The sequence below is a fragment of the Oryzias melastigma genome, linkage group LG15 (genome assembly GCF_002922805.2).
Source record: "Oryzias melastigma strain HK-1 linkage group LG15, ASM292280v2, whole genome shotgun sequence".
NCBI lineage: Eukaryota > Metazoa > Chordata > Actinopteri > Beloniformes > Adrianichthyidae > Oryzias > Oryzias melastigma.
In genome coordinates this window covers 23,047,700-23,069,416 of record NC_050526.1, presented here as the reverse complement: position 1 = coordinate 23,069,416, position 21,717 = coordinate 23,047,700, and the positions used below count along the sequence as shown (strand labels likewise).

The window sequence follows — 21,717 nt, the reverse complement described above, 5'->3', positions numbered from 1 at the left end:
CTAGGTGATCTTCTGCAAAGAACATTTTTAAATGGCTGCAATTTTTCAATTTTTATATTTTATTTTTTAAATTAATATGTTTGTTAAGAGCCCAATATTATTCAAAAAGTTCTACCAAACCGTATCCGAATAAATAAATAGACTGTAAAGATTGGAATCCAAATTATGCTTTTATTTTATAATTATTTTTTTTATTAATCTGACATTGGTCTTTCAAAACAGAACTGTTTTTTTTTTTGTCTTTTTTTTTCCTTTAGTCTAGCAAGCATTATTTTGAGGAAAAAACCTTTTAGTTTTTCTTTCTGTTGTTCAGCCAAATATTGGCAAAGTTTTTTAAAGATTGTTGCTACTGTTAAAAATCCTCTGTTGTTTCGGTTTTAACCCTTAAAGGATCCAACCAAGACCACAAAAAATTTAATGAAGACAAGTTTCATTATCCTATTCCTTATTTTCTTGCGTGATTAATTCATAGAATTAAAGTTTTTAAAAACATGTCTTTAAAATGTGCTCAACCATTCAGTTTAAAGGGAAGTTAAAGGGTTAAGAATCACTTCCTTGACAAAAAACAAAAAACAAAACACTTGTGTTATTTTAAACTTCACCCACATGAATTCACCTAAAAAGGACATTTTAAAGGCATCAGTGTTGGCTGTTAACAGTTTAACATCGGTTTTCCAAAAGCACATTATAACAATTCCAATTTTAAAAGACACGATTCTGTTATTTTTATTTTATAGTTTTATTTTTATATTTTTGCTTTTTAAACTTTATCCAAAATTATCCAAAACAAAGACGTTTCAAAATTTTTAATCCACTTGTCATCAAATTGGCATTATATGTCATTTAAATTAGATAGTTATAGTTGTGGTAATCCCAGAACAAATGTTAGTAATCCAGTAAACTCAAAAACACTGCGTTTAAACATTTTAATTACTTCTGTTTTTGCAAAATGTATTAAATCCACTTTTATGAAGAGACAATAACTTTAATGAACAAAACTATTTGTGCTCATTCTTTACATTGTCTGCCCAATTTGTGATTTAAAAGCACGGGGTCTGTAGTAGTTGGGACTATAGGATATTTATCTAGTTTAATAACATTACCTCAGGTACCACTGTCAACAATATTTTCCAGGACTTCTCCAGTTTGTTCCTGAGTCCCTGGTATTTCTCCACTTCCTCATATTGGATTCCAGTCCATATTCTGCAGCACACATGTTCCTGTATTCCAGCCTTTTTTTTTTTGCATGTGTGTTTTCCCTGCCAGCATCCTGGACCCGGCAGTTCTGTACTGGATTGTTTCAGTCGCCTCTTTGCACAGCCTACACCCTGGATCTTCTTGTATGGACTAATATATAAGTCAATGGTCGTGACATAGATTTGAGCCTCCATTGCTCTGGTGCTCAGGGCTTGTTCCTATGCTGTCAGGATGAGTGTTTTAGCACTAACTCCACATACAAATAAAAATTGTGCAATTATTGATGCAAACATGCATCAAACCACTTTGACTCCAAACTTACCTTAAGTTTTCATAGCTGGAAATATATGAGGCATCAATGGGGTTAATTAAAAAATATAAATATTTGCTCACTATGAATAATTAATCCACTACATTTTAAATTTGTCCAAGAGAATTTAATTAATTTAATTAGTTGGAGCACGTGAATTTTGAAGACAAAAAAAATACCTCTATATTTATGTTCTTGATTAATTACTTAAAAGGGAGTAGTATGCAGTATTTCTGATGAAGGGAGCTCACTTTACCTTCTATCTTCACCTCTTCCTGCAGGAAAAACCCTAGTTTGCATGAATTATGTCATCTCACTCTCAGTGACCACGTGACTTGAATCATGTGACTCCATCCAACCAATGAGCTGTTTAAGGCGTGGTCTGCACAAAAATAAAGAACTCCTAAATATGCCAAATGCTCGACTGCGGAGAAGAAGAAAGGGTGTTTAAATGTGATGTTTGTGTGGATGTTTTCTTGTTATTTATAAAATAATGTGTTCTTTTTGGTGCTAACATCTTCGGTCGGACATACCAGAAGAGTCGAGCATCCATCATAACGATGCACCCCTCGCCCGAAGCCGTTAGCGATGAAGACATACTCGACTGTGTGCAAAGAGGAAACGTTGAGGAGTGCTTTGAATTAATTCAAAATGATAGATCAATTCTTAAACAGCAAGGTAAGGCGGAGAATTGTTAGCCTACGCATATTTTAATGTCCTGCAGACGCTTCATGTTTGAGAGAAGAACTTGTTCCTGTCAAAAGTGCAGAGCTCTTCTTGATTGCATTTCCTGATTTGCAATGTTTTTCAACGTTTGCTAAAGATAAGAAATGCCTTCTTTGACACTTGGATTCCAAAAATGTGCAGCTTTGTTGCATACTTAAAAATACTGCTTTGCCTCAGTGTGAAACATCAAATTCTGCAGCATGTCCTCGTGGTCTGATCTCCTTTATAGTACTGTGGGGTAAGAAAGACCTGATTCTGCAGGTTTGTCCCGTTTAAAGATGAGTTCTGGAATGTTAATTATAGATATACTCCAACCTTTTAAGATAGAATGTAAAAAAACAGAATCCAAAAATTCCCATTGTATGATTTTTTTAGATTTATTTCTGTATTTGGTGCATTTTTGATTACTTGCACAAACGTTTACTTCATTACTTTTGTTTTATCCTGGTTGGCTATGACAAAGATAAAAGGTTGCCTGTAGGTGGGTGCATTCACTGTTATTTTGGTCCATTCCTCCATGCAGATCTTCTCAAGAGCTGTGATGTTTTCAGGATGCCCCAGGGCAGCATAGGCCTTCAACTCCCTCCACTAAGTCCCTATTGGATTGGAATCTGGAGATTGACAAAACAACTCCAGAACCTTGAAAATCCTTTTTACATTGCTACAATTGTATTACTGTGGTTCCAGCCCTTTTCAAGCCATTGATAAGTTCTCCTCATGGAGCTCTGTGCTGTTTCCTCATCACTGTCAAGATAATTTAACTCTGATTAGATCTTTCATGGAGCTCCGCATGGAGGAAGATTGTCACGGATCCCGTATTTCCTTCATTTTTTAATAATTGCTTCAACAGTCGATCTCTTCTCTCCTAGCTGCTTGCTTATTGTAGATTAGTTAATCTTGTCCCAGGTGTCCTTTGACAGCTCTTTGGTCATTGTGGATACCGGTAAGTTATAGTGTAACTAAGGCTGTGGACAGATGTTTTCGTTACCTTACAAAAAATAGAGACACATTGAAAAACACAGCAGCAGGGAAAATATGCAGTTAAAAATTTAAAGTTATAAAATAGGTCAGTGCATTCAAGTTAGAGGAGAAAAGTTGGAGAAGGTTGGTTTTTAGCTTAAATTAGGAGGGTGAGTTAATGTTATACAGATAACCACTTTGAACGGGTGACATTAATACATGTAATAAGTGTAGAAAAGAAGAGCTTCTTAAGAAGGAACAGGTCTACGAGGAACAGAATTGTTGCTTGATTGTAGGAGCTAAATACTTATTTTTTGCACCACTATACAAATCAATTCTAAAAAAAATCATACAATGTGATTTCATGGATTCTTTTTTTTATATTCTGTCTTTTAAAGTCAAAGTGAACCTATCATCTGTTTAAGTGGAACATTCTGCATAATGGAGGACTGCCATAACTTGTATGTGTCTGTGGATCTGGTACACTTTCTCTGATGCAGCAGGGGGAATATTCGATATAAGTAACTTCACTGAAACACTCCTGATGATAAATCACTCTTAAGACCACATCCTCAACTAAATCTATCCACTCTATTTAGGCTGGGCTGGTTTCACCGCTCTTCACTATGCTGCCATCCATGGAAATCGTGCCATTGTAGAGTTATTCTTGAGCAATGGAGCTGATCCAAACTGCATGTGTGATGCAGGACAAACAGCCTTTCATTTTGCCTGCAGGTGAGCAGAAAAAGCATCATGCTTGAATTTTTTCACATACACACTGTCATTATGTTTTTTTTTTCATGTTTGTGCATTATCATCAGGCAAGGAAACATCTACATCATGCATACAATGATGCAGTACGGAGCCGACTTGCGCCTCAGAGACTTTCAAGGAAAATCCTCCCTGCATCATGCAGTTACTGGAGGTAACATGTAAGTGATCCCACTCAAAATGTAGCACCACTTTTTTGAGTTTATTGCCTTTTCTGCACTAACTGATTTTGTTGTTGTTGTTTTTATCATTTCAAGTGTTGCGATTCACTTTTTGTGGGAGACAGGAATGTTTCGCTTCACAGACACAGATATGTTCAGGGTCACTCCTCTTCACTTGGCTGCATCCACTGGAAACATAGAAGTAGTTTCCTATTTGCTGAAAGAGAAGGTATGAAATATTTTTGTAATAAAATGTATACAAAAACAATTAAATGTTTATTCTAAAAGCATAATAGCATTTTCAGCTAACTTCTAAGAAACAACATCTGAGCTTTCAGTTTTCTTCTTCAGAGGTGTTTTGTTGAAGCAGTTGACCACCAGGGGGCGACAGCGTTTCACGTTGCAGCAGAGAGAGGTGGAATAGAGATATGCTGGACACTGCTGCAGAGGGCTGGGTGCAGGATTCTTCATCAAAGGAACTACAATGGCTTCTCACCACTGGATCTTAGTAAACAAGGGAGAACCTTCAGGTAAACTTGCTGTCTGGAACAACACTGTTCTGCTTCATGCATGCTTTTAGTCACCCTTGGTGGACTGTACAGTCTTTGCTTCAACAAAATAAGAGTATCTGGAGATTATGCTGCTGATTAATAGTTGTATTTTTCACTAGACATCAGCAACTCTCCAAACTACTGAGTCGGTACATCAGAGAGCCATTACACCACAAGCCCACAGATTCAAATGGTTGGTATTACTATCATTTTTATTTACTGGTAAAAAGGAAACTGTGCTTAGACCTTACTCACACTTACCTGCATTTTTTTCCCTCATTAGCTTTATACTACTGGACTCTGTTTTTCCCATCTCTGGGCGGAGCTGCCATACTGCTGATAGCAGCCATGTTGGGAGGCTATGGGGGGCTCGCATGTTTGTTCCTCTTCCCATGGCTGGCCCAAAGTATTTTCTCACAGTATCACCGCATGGCCACATATCAAAGGTTAGGTATAAACTGTTAAACCATCTGAGTTCTCATGCAAACCCTATTTGTGTCTCTAACCTTACCAAAATATGCTTTTCTTTTAGGTTACCTAACCCGATATATTTAGGGACTCTTATAGCAGGTATCCTGCATTCCCTGCTGTGCTTCTACGGAAGAATGATACCTAATATCCTTTACTTAAGAGGCATCCAACGTGGGTGTCTTTATTTGATATCATGGAGGCTTGTTTTTGTAAAGTAAACCCAATAGTTTAAAATATTCATGAACATTTCATATCCTAACATCTGTCTACATTTGAATAAATTAATTCATGACACATTCTGATAAGATCAAAACAAAGAGAAAGTGGTGAAAACAGACATAATGAAGTAACAAATAAGATACATATTTTAAAATTTTTGCAAAATGACATATTTAATCAAAAAGCCTAATCTAAGACTGTTTAACTATTTGTCTTATCTATAATAATATGTTATTTCAATTTTGTCTAAATTGAAGTTTTGCCAAAAGTTATATTTTATATATTTGATCTATTCTAGCACAAAATGGAGAGTCCTTAACTTGAGCTATAGAGAAACAATTCCTTTGTTTTGGCATCTAAGCTTTGAGAAGACATAAGATAATCATTCACTTGAGATTATACGATTTGGAGGGAGGTTTTTCATAAAGGCAATTTGAGGTTCACAGCCAAGGCTTTAGTAATAATCTGATAAAATCTGCCTTTTTTTTCAAAAAGAAATAAAAAATGATGTGCGCAGGTCACCATGGAAACATGCCGCACACTGGATGGTGGCATTCCCAGATGCAGAGTGACAAAAATTGTTTTAGACATTTCCACCTTAACCTTACAAATGTGCGTGGCCATACAGTTCCCTGGCGCAGGTGTCTTTGTTCCACTTCTCCGTGCTCCTTGGTATGTTCTTGAGGATTCTGAGTCAGGACCCCGGAGTTCTGGACAAAGCAGATTCGGATCCTCGATTCTCCTGTATTGCTGACCTTGTGGAGAACAACGAGAACCTTCAAAGATTCTGTCCGTACTGTGAGGTGAGGTACTTTTTCTCTGGTTGAGAGACACATTACTCCTCATTCATTACCCAGTTTGGCAGTATAATCACTTTCACTTTTGTGGCTTTTCTTTTTTTCTGGTAGCTGTTTCAGCCTGATTACACCAAACACTGCAAGCTTTGTCAAGCCTGCATCAAAGACTACGACCATCACTGCCTTTTCCTGAACCGTTGCATTGGCCGAGACAACCACCGTCTTTTCCTCTGCTTCATCTTTGCCATGGTGATTGCCCATCTTCTGTTTGTTGCCATGGCGATGTGTTACCTGTACAGCAAGATGTCTGCTGAGGGTCGCAGCTTGTCACAATGCCTAACACTGCTGGGTGAGGAGTTCTGGGTCGTGGTCATGATGGTTCTGAATGCAATTACTCTTTTTTGGGAGGGTTGGCTTTTGATTGAACAGTTTGACGCCATTGCCTCGGTGACGACCATCTACTTCAGACATGGCCAAAGCCCTGCACGACAGAAGTCACAAAGCCAACGTTGGGCCATAGTTCTCACATTTCTGCTGGAGGGACGAAAATGGTTGGGCAGCAAGACAAGCAGTGAGGACTTACCAACCGTAGATATTTAAAACTGTCTCACTATTAGTCAGCTCACTGTTTTTAATCATTGACTGTACATGAGAACTGGACTGAGTGAGTGTGACATCACCCATAGAAAATGTCTTACTTCTGGCTCCAACCAAAGGAAGTCAAGTCAGTCACCATTTTTTTTTTGCAATACAGATTTCGCCATGTTGGGACTTATGTTACGCTAGTAAGCAGTGATTGGTCCAAATCTGTGTGGGTCATCGTGTCTATGGCAACCACTCTCGTTAATCAGGAGTGAACTTATTTAAAGTCCACTCTCCTACAACTTGAAAGCAGGTTTGAGAAAATCAATTTGAACGTTCGACGTGGGAACTAGCATCTGATTGGCCAGTTTATAACTTGAACAACTTGCACTAAAATTTTGCACAAAAAAAATAGGATTGGCAAAAATATGTTAAGCAGGTAGTAGAGCAACAATAGTAATTCTGACAAATAAAATGACTGAGTAATAGCTGTTTATTTTTCAATAGAAGTCTATGGCATTTTACTTTCTTGGATACTTCCTGTTTAGAATCTGAGGAGGTAAGGGATCACTGAGTTCAGTTCTCATTTATAGTCAATGGTTTTTAAATTTGGACAATTTTAAAACTTGTATAGTTTGCTTTTATTTTGAAGTTTTTTTTTTTTTTTTTAGAATTTCCAACTTTCTAGTTTGTCCTCACTATGACTTCTCAAAGAAATGTCAGCTATTTGTCTTCTAAGTGTACCATAAAAAAATCTGCACAAAATTTTAAACACACCTGTTACTGCTTCCAAATAAATGTTGCCACTGTATCCTAAAATATGTAAAAGCTCGAGAACATTTTGAGGTGCTTTAAAATCGTTTTTCTGAACATAAAGGAGCTAGCTCCAAATCATTTGTGCCAGGACACTTTCTCTGCCCTGACTAATGGGGTGTTCTTTTTTCATATCTTCAATTACACACTCTCATTTCCTATGTGTCACTCAGATCCTTATTTCTAGATTATGGATGAAGTTCCCCCCACCCCTCTGAGCCTGAACTAGCTGTGTGTGGCTTCATGGTGAAGCAGTAGTGTCTACTGTTCTGTCTCTTGCATACTAACCTGTGCACGTATGTGACTGATAAATGTAAGCCTGTTACTGTGTTATGCTGTTGTCCTTACATTTCAGTGAATTTTATTTTATTTTTAATATTATTTTGCATATGTAATGTTTTCTATGCTGTGAAACTACACAATTAAAAATGTAAAAAGAAAAAAAGCGTGTCATTTTTTTTACAAAAAATTACTAACTGATTGATATTTCCTTGTAGGTTGAGGGAAATGTGTTTTGATTTACTGGATTCAGTTTAGCAGTGAGACATGTACAGCACTAAATGGCATATAAAAAGACAGAATTTTGACCTAAGTCAGTCGTTTTCACTTCTCGTTTGACGCCTAACTTCCTGATTAACAAGTAAAAGATAGCAGTGAAGGAAAACGAGATCTTCCCACAGCTTTGCCTATTTTTGTGTAAACTTGGATCAACGATCACGGCAGCTGTTCTGCATTATTTGAAACTCGGGTCATTTACTGGAGTCAAGCTCTAAACTAGGAGTTGGCTGCTCAGGTCATTCAAGATGGCATGATTGGTAATACTCTCATGACTGTCTGTACTTCCTTCTTCCTATCAGTCTGCTCACATCAGCATTCCACAGCATTAAATGATGCTTTGTCACTTGATTTGTGCCACAACGAAAGGTCTGAGACCAGTGTGGTTGTTGTTTAGACTCTGAATGGTGGATGTTTTGGAAATGGTCTCAGTGAAGAAGAGTTGGATGTACAGACCAGTTCATAGTCATGAAGTCGTCAAGGACTACAGAGATCATTAACAAGCCAAAACAGCTGGCAGGTAGGACGGCGATGAATTACATTTCTCTCTTTCAACATTTATCTTTATTATTTAAAGGATTTAAGGATGGATATATTGTGGGGGTTCGATTACAGAGCAGCTGTAAGATGAGGTAACTATCCTAAAATTGTAAATCTGTGTTAAAAGGGGAAATTAGCACGAGTGATGCAAAAACAAGGGAAGACTTGGATTGCTGCTTCTTTTAATTCCAGTCTTTATGAATTAATTTAAGTCATGTTTCTATCATAAACTTGAGCTGTGGAAATATTGCTTAATTTATTAATATCAACACCAGAAACGTTTAATCATGCATGCACCAATTAGTTGTAGGGTTTGGAAATGCATCATTTAGAAATACTATTGTTGTTTGTGTTTTGGTATTTCTATTTGTGTCGGTTTCTTAATGGTGGCTTTTGAATGTCAACCCTGTTTTAGTAGTGGAGTGTTGTGTCACTGCTAATGTGTCAGTGAATCCTCCCTGACACTCTGAGCTCATGAGGGAGTATTGTTTTTCTGCTCAGCAGGCAGTTCAATCTGAAGGAATTCAGGCCTTTGATGGTCGCTCTTTATGGTGCTGCAGTCGCTTAAAAAGTTGCTAGAGTTTTGTTTTTTTTTTTGTTTTTTTTTTTTACTTAAACAATCCTTCATTGAAGCTTTGACTGTGGTTAGTGTGCTCATCTGTGTGAAAAAACACTATGATTGTCAATGAGTGCAGGATTTATTCAATCAAATGCACCAATCAGGAAAAAAAACATTAAAAATATGTGGTTAAATAGTCTTAATGATTCATTTTGAACAAAAAAAATATTATTTTCACAATTTATGGTTGCAGATATAAAATATCCTCAATTAAACAGTGTTTTCCAATAACAATATCATCAATTTATTTCATTTTAAAACAATTTTATAAAAGCATTGGTTGATTTGATTGACTACTTGCCTCACAAATTGATCGGTTGTTATGGAGCAAGCTTGCCCTAAATTCCCATCATCCATTCGTTTACACTCTCTCCTGCTAGCTTACAGCCCCAATCTAATATTACCAAGGCAACAAAAATTGTGAGCAATATTGGAGCTATCCAGCTGTACAGTTATGAGCCAGATGTCAGCTCAGGTGAGAAAAACAACGATATCTATTTCTGTAGGTCTGCAAGTCGATGCATCTGAAAAGAATGGAGCTTGTTTTCCCACTTATTGAAGCCCCTACATTACATCTACAATCTTTTTGAATTTGAATAAAGAAATACTCAGAAATGCAACTTTAATCTTAATTTTCTTCATAAATGTCCTCCATCGTGACAATAGGTTAAAAAATGCCAAAAACCAGATTTTCATTGGAGTGGATCTTTTAAGCATTCATTTTGTGTTTGGCTCAAATTGAAAAAAAATCTTCTCACAATTATAATACATCAACACCTGTGCAGTTTACCTTTTCTATCCATTCATTGTATGTTTTTATTATGTTCTCTCATTGTGAATTAAAGAAATAAAGATGGGAACATTTGTGTATTTTTGGTGATCTGAAAAGCTGCAGCAGGAGCTTTGTTAAATCTCCATGAGCAGCTGGGGAGGGGGGGACTTCAAAGACCTCAAAGAAATGGGTGACAAAACTGGGGACACACAGCCAAACGTATTTATAGAAGGTGGGAAACTGATACTGTGAGTGTGCAGCAGAAGGCAGAGAGACAGAGGGAGACAGAGAGGGAGTGGGCAGGGCTCTAGGTATGAAAGAACAGCAGTTCGGCAGGCTAGTGGGACAGAGCCGGAGAAACAGATGAAGAGGAAGAGGAGGGAGCGCGTGTGAAATCAGAGCAGGAGAAGGCTGTGATTAGGAACAGAGATGCTGAGAGGGGATGTAGGGGGCGAGGCTGGGAGAGGTGCAGAGTGTGTGTGAGGAGCAGTGTGTGAACAGAGGGATGCAGTCATGTCTCTGTGAGAGGGAGCAGCACAGCAACGGTAACCATGCTGAGCCCCAAGATAAAACAGGCACGCCGGGGTAAGACCAGACCCTCCTTCTTATTCTCCACCCCTGTTTTCTGCCTTTCTCCTTCCCTCCTCTCTCTGCTGTCACTGCAAAGCTCAATCTGTCTTGCAACCTGTGCAGCATCATCTGTAATACTGATAAAGTCATGGAAGCGATCGAACAGTATTGTGTCAGGGTTGAATCTGCATGCCGGTGTTTTTTCACTGCAGTTCTCTGCAGGTTTCCAGCATGACCTGAAACGCCGAGCAGCTGTTGTGCCCGGCAGCCAATGATAGTTACCAGGCTGTACTACAGGGTGATGTCACCAGCAGAATGAACCATTATCTTCATTCCTAACAGAAATGAATTTGCTGGACAACATGGCTGCTGGAGAGACAGTCCTGCTACCAGCAGTTTCTGGTTTCTTTATGGTTTTACCTCATTTTTCTGGCTGTGGGTTTGAGCAGGTGACAAGCGAATGGGTTGAATGGATGATTCCTCAGTCATGCAATTGTCAACAGCTGACAGTCAAACACGGTTCTTTTTTTAAGCTGGGAAAAGCCATTTGACTACTGAAGTTGAGACACAATGTATACATGCTTCTCATGACTGTGGTGATAAATGTGGAAGCTGTAAATCAGAGATCTTCTCACTGGGCTTAACGTGATGCTGTGCTGCTTATAGGTGGACTGGATAACGGGGTGTTTCCACTTGACTGCAAATAGAAATTGCTGCATATTTAAGATGTTTTTTTTTTCTATGTTAAACTATTTGCTTTTAAATAACTTTGACTCATAAATTAATCAGTTTTCGTAGAAGAAAAAAAGTTCACAATAGAAGATGGGAAGGAGAAGTGCATCTGCTTTCTCTTTCAGAGTTGAGTAGCTACTTCAGTTTTCCTGCCACGTCTTCGAGGCTTGCCATCTCTCATTTGCTGTAATGGTATTCTCCTTTGATTAGATTCTCAGCTCCACTCTCCTCTGACCCTTTTACGCAACATCATTCAGGGCAAACTCAGACAGCATCGTTGAGCTCGATCTGCCGCTGATGCTCAGATATCAGGCAGCTCAGAGATGTCTTTACATCTTCATGAAACTGTTTTTTCTGTTTTATAGTTCTATGCACAACTGAATAATTATCAAGAAATTAGTGGAGATGACAAGTTGGAAAGGGTGGAAAACTTTATTCTTATATGTGCAAAATAGAACAATATTGAACAATAAGAATGCAATTCAGCATTCAAACATTCAAACATAAATTTTTGGGTCACAGTTTTGTTTTGGTTCACTATATGATTATTGTATTACAAAATATCAGGAAAAAAAACAAAAAAAAATCATAAAAATGCTTATTTGTATTTATTAATAAGCGAATAATGAAGAAAACATTGCAGTTGGCTTATATAAAGCCGAATGAATTTAATAAAATCATTTTAAATATATTAAATTTAGAACAACAAAGGTGTTTGACGCTTTCAACATAAACATATGCAAACTATGCAATATTGATGTCAGAATTCAATTTCCCCATTATTTGGTGTGATGGTGTAACATGTGCTTAGATTTTGAACCAATAATTGTTGAATCCCTACCTAGAACAGCATTGTTTTCTATGTAAACAGTAATAGTAATAGAATAATCTTTTGGCTTTTCCATATTTCTCATAAGTACTGTAACTCCAATGTAATCCTAAAATATTGATCAAATCATATTAATATTAATTTGTGTTGCACAGATTTTTTATGTCCAATTTTTTCCCATTTTACATATAATTTTATAATTGTGAAAATTTTACTTTACCATACTGTTGAAATTAAAGTATTTTATTTAAAAAATAGTTTGTTGTTTGATATAACTTAACAATGTAAAGCACACAACATCAAAGAATTGACAGAAAATCAATCCAGTCAATAAATCCACGGAATATTGCAATATGATTTTTATGAGATGTAGATATAATTAATTTGGATACATTTGGGTGTTTGGTAAGTTTTGCTCACAAAAATGTTAGTTCCCTAAAAGACCCAAAAATAATGAGATGAGTGTTCGGGACTCATTTACCCACTGTCTCAAATTTGATCCACACATGTTAAATATGGTGAAACTGTACTGTAAAGAATTAATTATCAACTAATTTTAGGTCATTTCATTACAGCAAGCAGTCATAAAAAATGAAGCTATTCTCACCCATTTTGGCTAAACTTCTCCAGCCGAAAGTGTTTTTGAGATTTCATGGAAGAAGCCATTTTGAAATGAGCAGGAAAAGCCCCTCTACTGCCCCTAGTGGAATGATATTGACAATGCAAAACAGGGCAAAAAACATGAACCGTAAAAACAATATGTTTTGGTTTTTGTAAAATGTGGGTAATGGTAATAAGAAAGGGGTCTCAGAAATGTGTTTACCACATGATTACATTTTTTTAAATTTACTTTCTGGTTTATGAAAGCAAAATGACTTATAGGTAAGACATATAGTAAGTTCATTATTAGAAAACCACAACCTCTAAATTAAAAAAATATTTACATTTTTTTTCAATGAGTTTTCCAACACGGATTTTGCATGTAGATATTTTTCAGATAAACAGGGAAAAACTGAAGACAAAAATGCTTTATTTTTTAGTTAAACTAAGTTTTTCTTCTTCTTCTTTGAAAGAATAATGCAGAAATCTGTTACTTAATCAAGTTCTCTGCAGGCCTTCCTATCTCTATTTACCTAGCAGATTAGTAAAAAAAACTCTAACAGAAAAAAATGCAAAAATAGATATTCACACATTGGAAGAAATGTGTTTATTTTAGCATCTGTTAATTGAAAACAATTAAAAGAAAACTACAAACAGCTACCAACTTGCAATAAAAGTTTAAGAATTCAGCTAAATATTAATATTAGTAAATAATGTTTCCTTCCTCCTGTCTACCTTAAACCACAGCAAGAAAATTTATTTTAAAAAATCATGATCTCCTCTGCAAACGACTACAGGGGCAACATTCTCCAAGTGAGGATCTGGCAGCTGATCAAAAACATGCACTAAATTAATGCTTGCCATCTCAGTTTTTTTGCCAAACAGAAATGATTTTTAGGAAGAAAAAAAACAGACCACAAAGAAAGAAGAAAACCCTGGAATACTATAATACATACTTGAATACATTACATAATTGATGCCTCTCACTGATTTTTGTCTTCTGACATGGGCTGTGTCCTTGGTGACTTCCTAATTGATTTGTTCTACAAATGTTCTGGCAAAAAAACAAATGTCTTAAACAAAACATTTCCAAAGCTGCAGCTCCTGTAGGGCATGTGAAGGCTGGTCTGTCCCCTGATCCCAAGATGCTGTTGCTCAGATTGCAAAAGAAAAAAAAGGTTAAAACGGTTTCTGCCAGAGAGGTGTCAGAATACAAAACAGATTAACAGTATGTTGTGCCTCACAGCTGCAGATTAGGCAGGTCTGCTCATGCTAAACCCTTCTGTCCATTAATCAAAATATCAGAAATGTGCATGCATGCATCAAAATGCATCTACATAGAAGTAAAAGAAAATCAATTTGTGTTTTATTTCACTTGGATGGACATGTGTGCATGGAGCAGAAATTGTGTCCAAGAAAATGAGACAGCTTTTTTTGTTTTGGCTAAAAACAAAATCATCATAATTAAACTAGAAACATTTTGAAAATAGATGCAAAGATAATTGTATCTATCTATAAAGAAGTCAATTGAAATATAAATAAAGAAAAATATAAATAAAGACTAAATAGTTTTATGTCGAATTTTGTTGAGACTGTTTCCAGCATTCTCTACTCACAGCCATGTTCATGTCTGCAGTGTGTAAAAGCCCTCAAAAAAGGCTTGAAGTAAGTCGGGATTTCACACTGATAACAAACAGTAAGGGAGACATCAGGAGCAGGACAGAGAAATGGAAAAAGAGATTTCACTCCGGGCCCGTGGAGATGCCTTCCCTGCTGTCCTCAGCAGAATGCAGGATGCAATTAACAGAAAAAAAAGATGCCATTGATTCCTCTCCCTCCTCCCCCTCCCACTACAGCATTTTGTTTATCTCTCTCCTTGACTCCCCTGAGATCATTCCACAGTAAACTGCTTTTGCCACATACCTTTGGTATAGATATGCTAATATATAATCCATACCTGTAATCACTCGTTAGCAAGCATAGTCATGGTAGAGCTGTATGTTCTCCAGCTGTAAATAGGTTTTTTATAATTCCTGTATGGTAAGAGGATACAGGTGGCTTCAACTAAGCTTAATAGCTTCATATGAATCATCTTCATATACATAAATATAGAAATGTTCTTCAGAATACAGGTAGTTTACCTTCTCTTTTTGTGTATCCATGTAGCCCGGTCCAAGAGCATGGTTCTTGGAGAGCTGTCCCGGCTCTCCAGGCCCTGCTCGCCTCTGGAGCAGGAGAAGGCGCTGAAGGCCGGCTGGCTGAGGAGGCAGCGGAGTATCATGAAAAACTGGCAGCTGCGTTGGTTCGTCCTGAGGACCGAAGCTCTGTACTTCTACAAAGACCAGGATGAAAGTAAAGCACAGGTGTGTCGATTCAAGACATAGTTGGACAGAGAAACTAAAGCTTGAAGGAGGAACAATAGCTTTTTTTTTGTTCTTTTACTTGATTTTAGGGAAACTACGACAACAGATTTTTGACAAGTATTTTGAAAACATGACTAAGGGCTGATAAATATCTATTGCCATCTTCCTATTGTTCTATTTCATTAGGGCATCCAACATGGTCCATCAAAGTAAGTGTGTTTTGTAATTCTCTTGACACACATGGATAATGTGGTAACTGGTTGCCCTTTGGTTCTGCTGAAAGCACTTAGAACTAGACGTTTGACCCGCTGTATGTTGGAGGGATCCGAATTGTAAGAAGGTCTAGTGTTGGCGGATCGGATAAGTAGATGAGGAAATGTTTTACTGAGTCATACCTCCTTCCATCATCATTACTTGCCTCTGTTGGACAGCTGCCCAGAGTCTAGTGTTCAAAAAATGTATAGCTTTTAACATGCACTGCACGTCCAGAACCACCGACCGGTGTTTATCAGTCTAACACTTTCTTTGTCTCTTTCCTCTCACAGGGTTGCATTCCTCTTCAGGGCAGTCAGGTTAATGAAGTTCCATCCAACCAGGACGATCCTGTTCGCCACCTTTTTGTAATTGTTCCAGGTGAGCTGTCAAGTCAATAGCAGCAATATTGGACAAAGCAAATCTTACTTTTTCATTAGGGTAACACTTTTATCCTGCAAGTTCTGTTTTATTTTTATTTGATATTTTATGTTCTTAAAGTTATAATAATAATGTATTAATGTTTTTATTTTTAAGACTTGAATCTTCCGATACTGAATAGTAAAAACAGAACAAATACTGTCAAATGTGGAATTTTATTTTGAAATCCACACAGTTGTCTTAGCAATACTTTTTCCAGCTAGTGCTTTTAGCAGTGGGACTTTTCCAAGCCAGCTTAAAATAACATAATAAATAAATAATCGAGATTCAAGCTCAACCACAAACTCAAGTATTGCAGAAAGCCACAGATTTTTCCATGTCTGTTAAACCACAATATTTGGTAAAAGAAAACATTCCATCATAATCCTCTTAAAATTGAGCTTTTAAAAAAAACCTTTTGACTGCACCTGTTCAGTCAATGTAAAAAAAAGTCCAATTCCAGCACACTGGACTTAAGTCTGACTTAAAGCTGGTAATTCAAGTTCAGGCTAAAAGTAAATAATGATCTGTTGTGCGAGGGTTGCACTGGTTTTGAGCAGTCAGTGTAGTTCTACAGAATGCATTGAAGTTCTGTCCAAAACTGTTATTAATTCAGAATGAACAAATGTAGTCTTGACAGAGACAGTTTGATTTTTACTGTACACGTGAAGTTGACTGAGATTAAGACAAGATGCAAATGTTCTAAATTCTAAAAACAAAACCAGGAATTGAAAGTTATAAAGTGTAAGTCCTTAGTGTGCTTCTAGTGACTGTAATGTTTGAATCTTTACATCAGAAGATCCTCTTACAAGAAAAATACACTACAGGGGAGTCAGAAAGCCATCTTGTCCACAAAATTATATATCTTTATTGAAAAGATCTAGGATTTTTTTTTAATGTAATAATAAAGGGAACTTAAAGATAGGCTTTTACTTTCTAATCCCCTTTTTGAACCTTTCATAAAAAAAAATAATAAAAAAACTTGAGTTATTGAGCATATTTTTGTTTGTTTCTTTAAAAAAATCTTACATTTCCCTCTAAAAACTGGTCATTTTCTGTAAATCCCGACTGTAAAAAATGTTTGAATTGTCTAAGCATAGTTCTAGCTGATGTCAGTAGCTGCCTGTTCCCAATTATATCTGATATTTTGCACCATGAGTTGTAAGGTTTTCCCTTTTGATTTAGGTCACAATCATTGTGCAATAAACACCAAATATACCTTGTGTGCATAATAATATAAAGATAAAGATTCCATGCTTTTAACATGATTTTTTATTATTGTTTTACAAAATCAATGAGCTGCTTTAGATGTAATTTAGAATAATGGAAAATTATTAAGTATAATTTGGTTGCAATATTGAAAAAAAAATCAGAATCTTATCCTTTTATTCCTTTATATTTTCTTTGCTTGGTTAAAAACTAAAGCTTATCTTTATACTGAGCACAGTGGAGACTATAGAAGAACCTTGTATCATGGAGTCAAAGGCAACCAAGACAACAGCCCTGACCTTTTTATTCAAAATACCTTTTTTTGGGGAGGGTAGAACAAAAGTTAGCTTTTTTTGAATAAAAAAAAATGAACTGATTTTCTATATTTGTTCATATTTGGATTCTTTTTATGGTTAAAACATCTTTATTTGTCCTTAATACTGGGAAAATGTATATGAATATGTTACATTCTAATAAAAAAGTATCCTAATAAAATGATTAAAATAAATGGAGATAATGACAGAAGATGTTTGTTCCTTAGTTCAGGACATGTTGGGTAAAAACCTGAAAAACAGCTGACGGAGAGGCATGGCGCAGTTGCTGCTGTCCCTGGAGAAAACTGCTTTTCTAGGTTGTTTCTCTGCTGCACAACAGAATGCAGCACAGTGCAGGATTTTGCACTGAATTCAGGTTTTCACAAAGGACCTTCAGTCATCCACTACATTGTCAAAAACAAAGAAACAGAGTTTAAATTGTTTTATATTTAAAAAGCATGATAATTCATCAAAGTCTCAACCAATGGGAGAATATTTTGACAGAGTACAGTCAGTTCTCTGGTAAAACAAGCCAAATGTCAAATGAAAATGTCAAACAGTGCTTCACACTGAGCACACTTAGAAGAAGCGAAGCTGCTCTGCATGACTGTGTCTTTGTACTTTACAGGGGTGCTTGAACTATTAAGGTTCTTGAATACTGATACTTCTAGTAGTTTACTCGCCAATAGATGATCCAAGAACTCCACAATCGCTGCTGCAGAACAGTTCATTACCAAAATGTTAGTTGTGTTTCTTTTGTGTGTTTCCATTTCACATTCAAATGTTTTTAAGCCGTGTTAGTCATTTTCTTTTATTGATTTCCGGAGCACTGATGTATGACTGTGTTTTCAGGCGGTGCTGGGGAAAAGGATCGATCTGGCGTGGGTCATGAATCATTCCTGCTGATGGCCAACTCACAGAGTGACATGGAAGAATGGGTCAGAGCCATACGTAGAGCTATATGGGCTCCCCTCGGTGGAGGTGTGATTAACAAGTTCACACGTGTTCACACAACTGTGTATGCTTTAAAAATGGGTTAAATGTGAGGAAACGAAACATTTTTGTGATATTTTCTGCTCTGTAGGCGTCTTTGGTCAACATCTTGAGGAGACAATGACATACGAGGCCCAGTGTGGGACTCCACGAGAGGTCCCAGTGTTGGTTGAGCAGTGTGCCTGCTTCATACGTGAGCATGGACTCAAGGAAGAGGGTCTGTTCAGGGCTCCTGGGCAGACGAATCACGTCCGAGAGCTGCAGGACGCCTTTGATCGTGGCGAGAAGCCAGTGTTTGACAGGTGAGGCAACAGGAGGAGAAATTTTATATACTGCGGCATTTTAAGTAATTATCTGTGAGGGATGATAGTGCAATATGTGCGTCCTCACTCTCCAACAGTTCCACGGATGTCCACACAGTGGCATCACTGCTGAAGCTGTATATACGAGAGCTGCCAGAGCCCATAATTCCATTCTCCAAATACACTCAGTTTCTCTCTTGTGCTCAACTTCTCAACAAGGATAAAGAAACGGTGATCAAATTTCTTCTTTATTTTTTGCTAAAACGTTTTATATTAATATAATTCCAGACTATTATAGTAACAATAATGTGTTTTTTGTTTGTGAAGGGTATCGCAGAGTTAAGGAAACAGGTGAAATCTCTTCCTCAGGTCAACTACAGCCTCATTAAATACATCTGCAAGTAAGTGAATCATGAACAACAATCACTGATTGTTCTGATGGCGCCTTTGCATTCACTTCATGATTGAAGGTTGTCAGCCTGTGAAAGGAGAATATTCATTCCACCCACATCCTGGATGTGAGGGGAAGTGACATCGCTGACTGTGTGACAGCTCATCATCTGTGTTTCCATCAGTTGCAGACCATGACTCATACTTTGGATCAACTCTTTTACCCAAATGTCGTTTCCGGTGATTTTCCAGCTTAGTTTGCTTATGTTTTCGCAGGTTTCTTGATGAAGTTCAGTCTTATTCCAATGACAATAAGATGAGTGTTCAGAACCTGGCTACAGTGTTTGGACCCAACATCCTTCGGGCTAGAGTGGAAGATCCCGTCACAATGATGGAGGGTTAGAAAAGCATTTTTGTTTTGTAGCAAAACTCTATTTTTCAAATACTTATAAGAATGATTCTTTTGATTCCACTCAGGAAGCTCGCAGGTGCAGCAGCTGATGACTGTGCTGATAAGTGAACACTCCCAGCTTTACTCAAATGAAGCACCTGAAGTCGAGACTCTGCAGCCTCAGGATATCCAGCGGTACAAAGTGGAATGGCTTCCACAGGAAAATGCAGAAACTTGTTCATCTGTCAGCTCAGGAAACCCTAGAGAGATGTCTCGATCTTCCAGCCCCTCTACGGACAGTAAACTCACCACATCAAACCCTGTTCTGGTGGAGAAGGTGGAGGACAGCTGCAAAGAAGGGAAAGGCAAAAGCCAGTCAGATGAAAACCTGGACAAAAGTGCATACGGCAAACTAGAAGGACAAAGTGAAGTGGATGTCAGTCCTAGCAAACAGTTTAAAGCCCTGCCCTCCTGGAAAGGCTCGCTCAAGGGCAGCGGAGCCTCTGGAGGACCGAAGGGGAAAATAGGGGGCTCGGCAGGAGACGTGTCAGCAGCTGGTGGGAGCAACTGGCTGATGAATGGCTTGTCATCCCTACGAGCACACAGGCGGACAACCTCTTCTGGTGAAAAAGTGAAGGATTCCTCAGCATCTCTGAAGGATTCAACCCTTTTCCTTAAAGACGCCCCTCTCTCGCTGAAGGACACACACAGAGACTCTGACGACAACTTTTCTCAAGCATCCCTGCCTCACAGAGTCTTGCACCCGTCCCACAGACTCTCTGCTTATGACAATGTCGCCCCTTCCAGCCTAAGCCTGCCCGCCGACAATTCACCCATCTGGACATCCTATGAAATCTCGCTGTCGGAGCCAGGGGAAGGTGATAAAGCACTGACACCAGATCAGAATAAAGACAAGCCCACAGAAACGAGTGATGGAACAGACACCGTAGATGACAGTGCAAGTGTCAATGAAGAGGAGGTCGCAGGAACAAACGAGGACTTGGCGAGCAGGCTGACCAAGCTGAAGCAGGAGTTGAAGAAACAGAAGATCAACTATGAAAGCTGCATTCGAAAGTAAGACCGAACCAGATTCTTTCTTCTCTCACAAATTAATTATTTATAACATATTTTTCTTCTTCTTTGAGGCTGGAGGAGTCCTGTTCCAAGTTCCAGTCACAGGTAAACCAGCTGGAAGAGGAGCTGGATCAGGAGAAGAAGAAGTATCACATGATGGAGATCCGACTGAGGAACTCAGAACGAGCACATCAAGACGCGGAGAACCGAAACGTCCTCCTCCAGCAGGAGATGGAGGAATTCTTCAAGACGCTTGGTGATCTGACAACAGGAGCAACACGGACCAAATGAGCAGACCACCACCACCACACCGTGGTGCGGTTAGAGCACGGACACTGGGAAGACCAACCAGCTCAGAAACCTTTAAGACCTCACACCTCTAGTGCTCTTTAGAATGGCTGTCCTGTGCCTGCACTGACTCACGTTGGTGCCTAACAAGAACTTCACTGGACCAAGAGCCTTTTATTTTGCCATTCCATAGAATTTCTTAGCATTATACACTATATGTCCAACTGTTTCATCACTGAAACAGTCTCCATAGAGACCAGTAAAGCCTTACGGTGACTTATTGTAGTATTCACATATTTATACTTAAATGTAAAAGTGAGAGCGATATGAGATGTGAAATCTTTATTTATAGGAACTGAAGTTTCCGATGTACATGAACTGAGTCTGCCATGTCAGAAATGTATACAACCGTGGTTCCAAAACACCACAAACGGGTCAACTCTAACCCTCAGAAGACCGCAGTGCCGCCTCAAAGGTGCTGAATGGCTTTGTTTCTACATTTGAGGCTTGAACAAATGCTCATGAAGAACTCCATTCTTCAGAAAATATAGGACAGAAAAGGAGGTCACGAAGGTTGGTGAAGGAAGGGCCAAAATCCCCAAACTCTGGGGTGAGCAGAGGTTATTTTTCATCTGAGGTCAAATCTAGAAATCAAACAAACCTAAAGGTGACCCGTTTCCTAATTCTGAGGCAAGTATCTACTGTTAAGATTGTATTATTTATGAGTTTACCACACAACGAAAATAAACTAAATGCATATAAATGGTACTTTAGAAGAACATGTCTGTTTAAAAAAATATGCCTTCTAGCTTGAAATAAACTGAAAACTCATTTATTTTGTCATTCTTTCAAACAATTTCTCAAGTGTGTGTGTGTGCGTGAGGTAGACCTCAAAAAAAGAAAATAAAAAGAGTGTTTGCCACAATGAGGACAAAAAAAGGACGAG

At 37.9% G+C, this 21,717-nt stretch overlaps 2 protein-coding genes across 4 annotated transcripts; both read left to right on the top strand.

Annotated features, from left to right (window-relative positions):
• The first annotated feature begins 1,724 nt into the window (after positions 1 to 1,724).
• Positions 1,725 to 8,068, top strand: si:ch211-223a10.1 (putative ZDHHC-type palmitoyltransferase 6). The gene is made up of 10 exons (XM_024298061.2): positions 1,725 to 2,185; positions 3,793 to 3,928; positions 4,015 to 4,125; positions 4,222 to 4,354; positions 4,477 to 4,655; positions 4,796 to 4,869; positions 4,960 to 5,122; positions 5,209 to 5,291; positions 5,979 to 6,169; positions 6,275 to 8,068. Exons 1-10 carry the CDS (start codon positions 2,068 to 2,070, stop codon positions 6,761 to 6,763), a joined length of 1,677 nt encoding a protein of 558 aa, XP_024153829.1. The 5' UTR covers positions 1,725 to 2,067; the 3' UTR covers positions 6,764 to 8,068.
• Positions 8,069 to 8,306: 238 nt separating this feature from the next.
• On the top strand, positions 8,307 to 21,602 carry arhgap22 (Rho GTPase activating protein 22). 3 transcript variants are annotated; one of them, XM_024296582.2, is made up of 10 exons: positions 8,307 to 8,633; positions 14,942 to 15,138; positions 15,684 to 15,771; positions 18,186 to 18,314; positions 18,418 to 18,628; positions 18,727 to 18,859; positions 18,956 to 19,029; positions 19,295 to 19,416; positions 19,496 to 20,483; positions 20,555 to 21,602. In XM_024296582.2, the coding sequence occupies exons 1-10, from the start codon at positions 8,582 to 8,584 to the stop codon at positions 20,772 to 20,774; spliced, it is 2,214 nt and encodes a 737-aa protein (XP_024152350.1). In that variant the 5' UTR covers positions 8,307 to 8,581; the 3' UTR covers positions 20,775 to 21,602. The 3 variants fall into 3 exon arrangements, with proteins under 3 accessions (XP_024152350.1, XP_024152351.1, XP_036071577.1); XM_024296583.2 differs by lacking the exon at positions 8,307 to 8,633 and adding an exon at positions 10,206 to 10,629; XM_036215684.1 differs by lacking the exons at positions 8,307 to 8,633; positions 14,942 to 15,138 and adding an exon at positions 15,155 to 15,347.
• Positions 21,603 to 21,717: the final 115 nt, after the last annotated feature.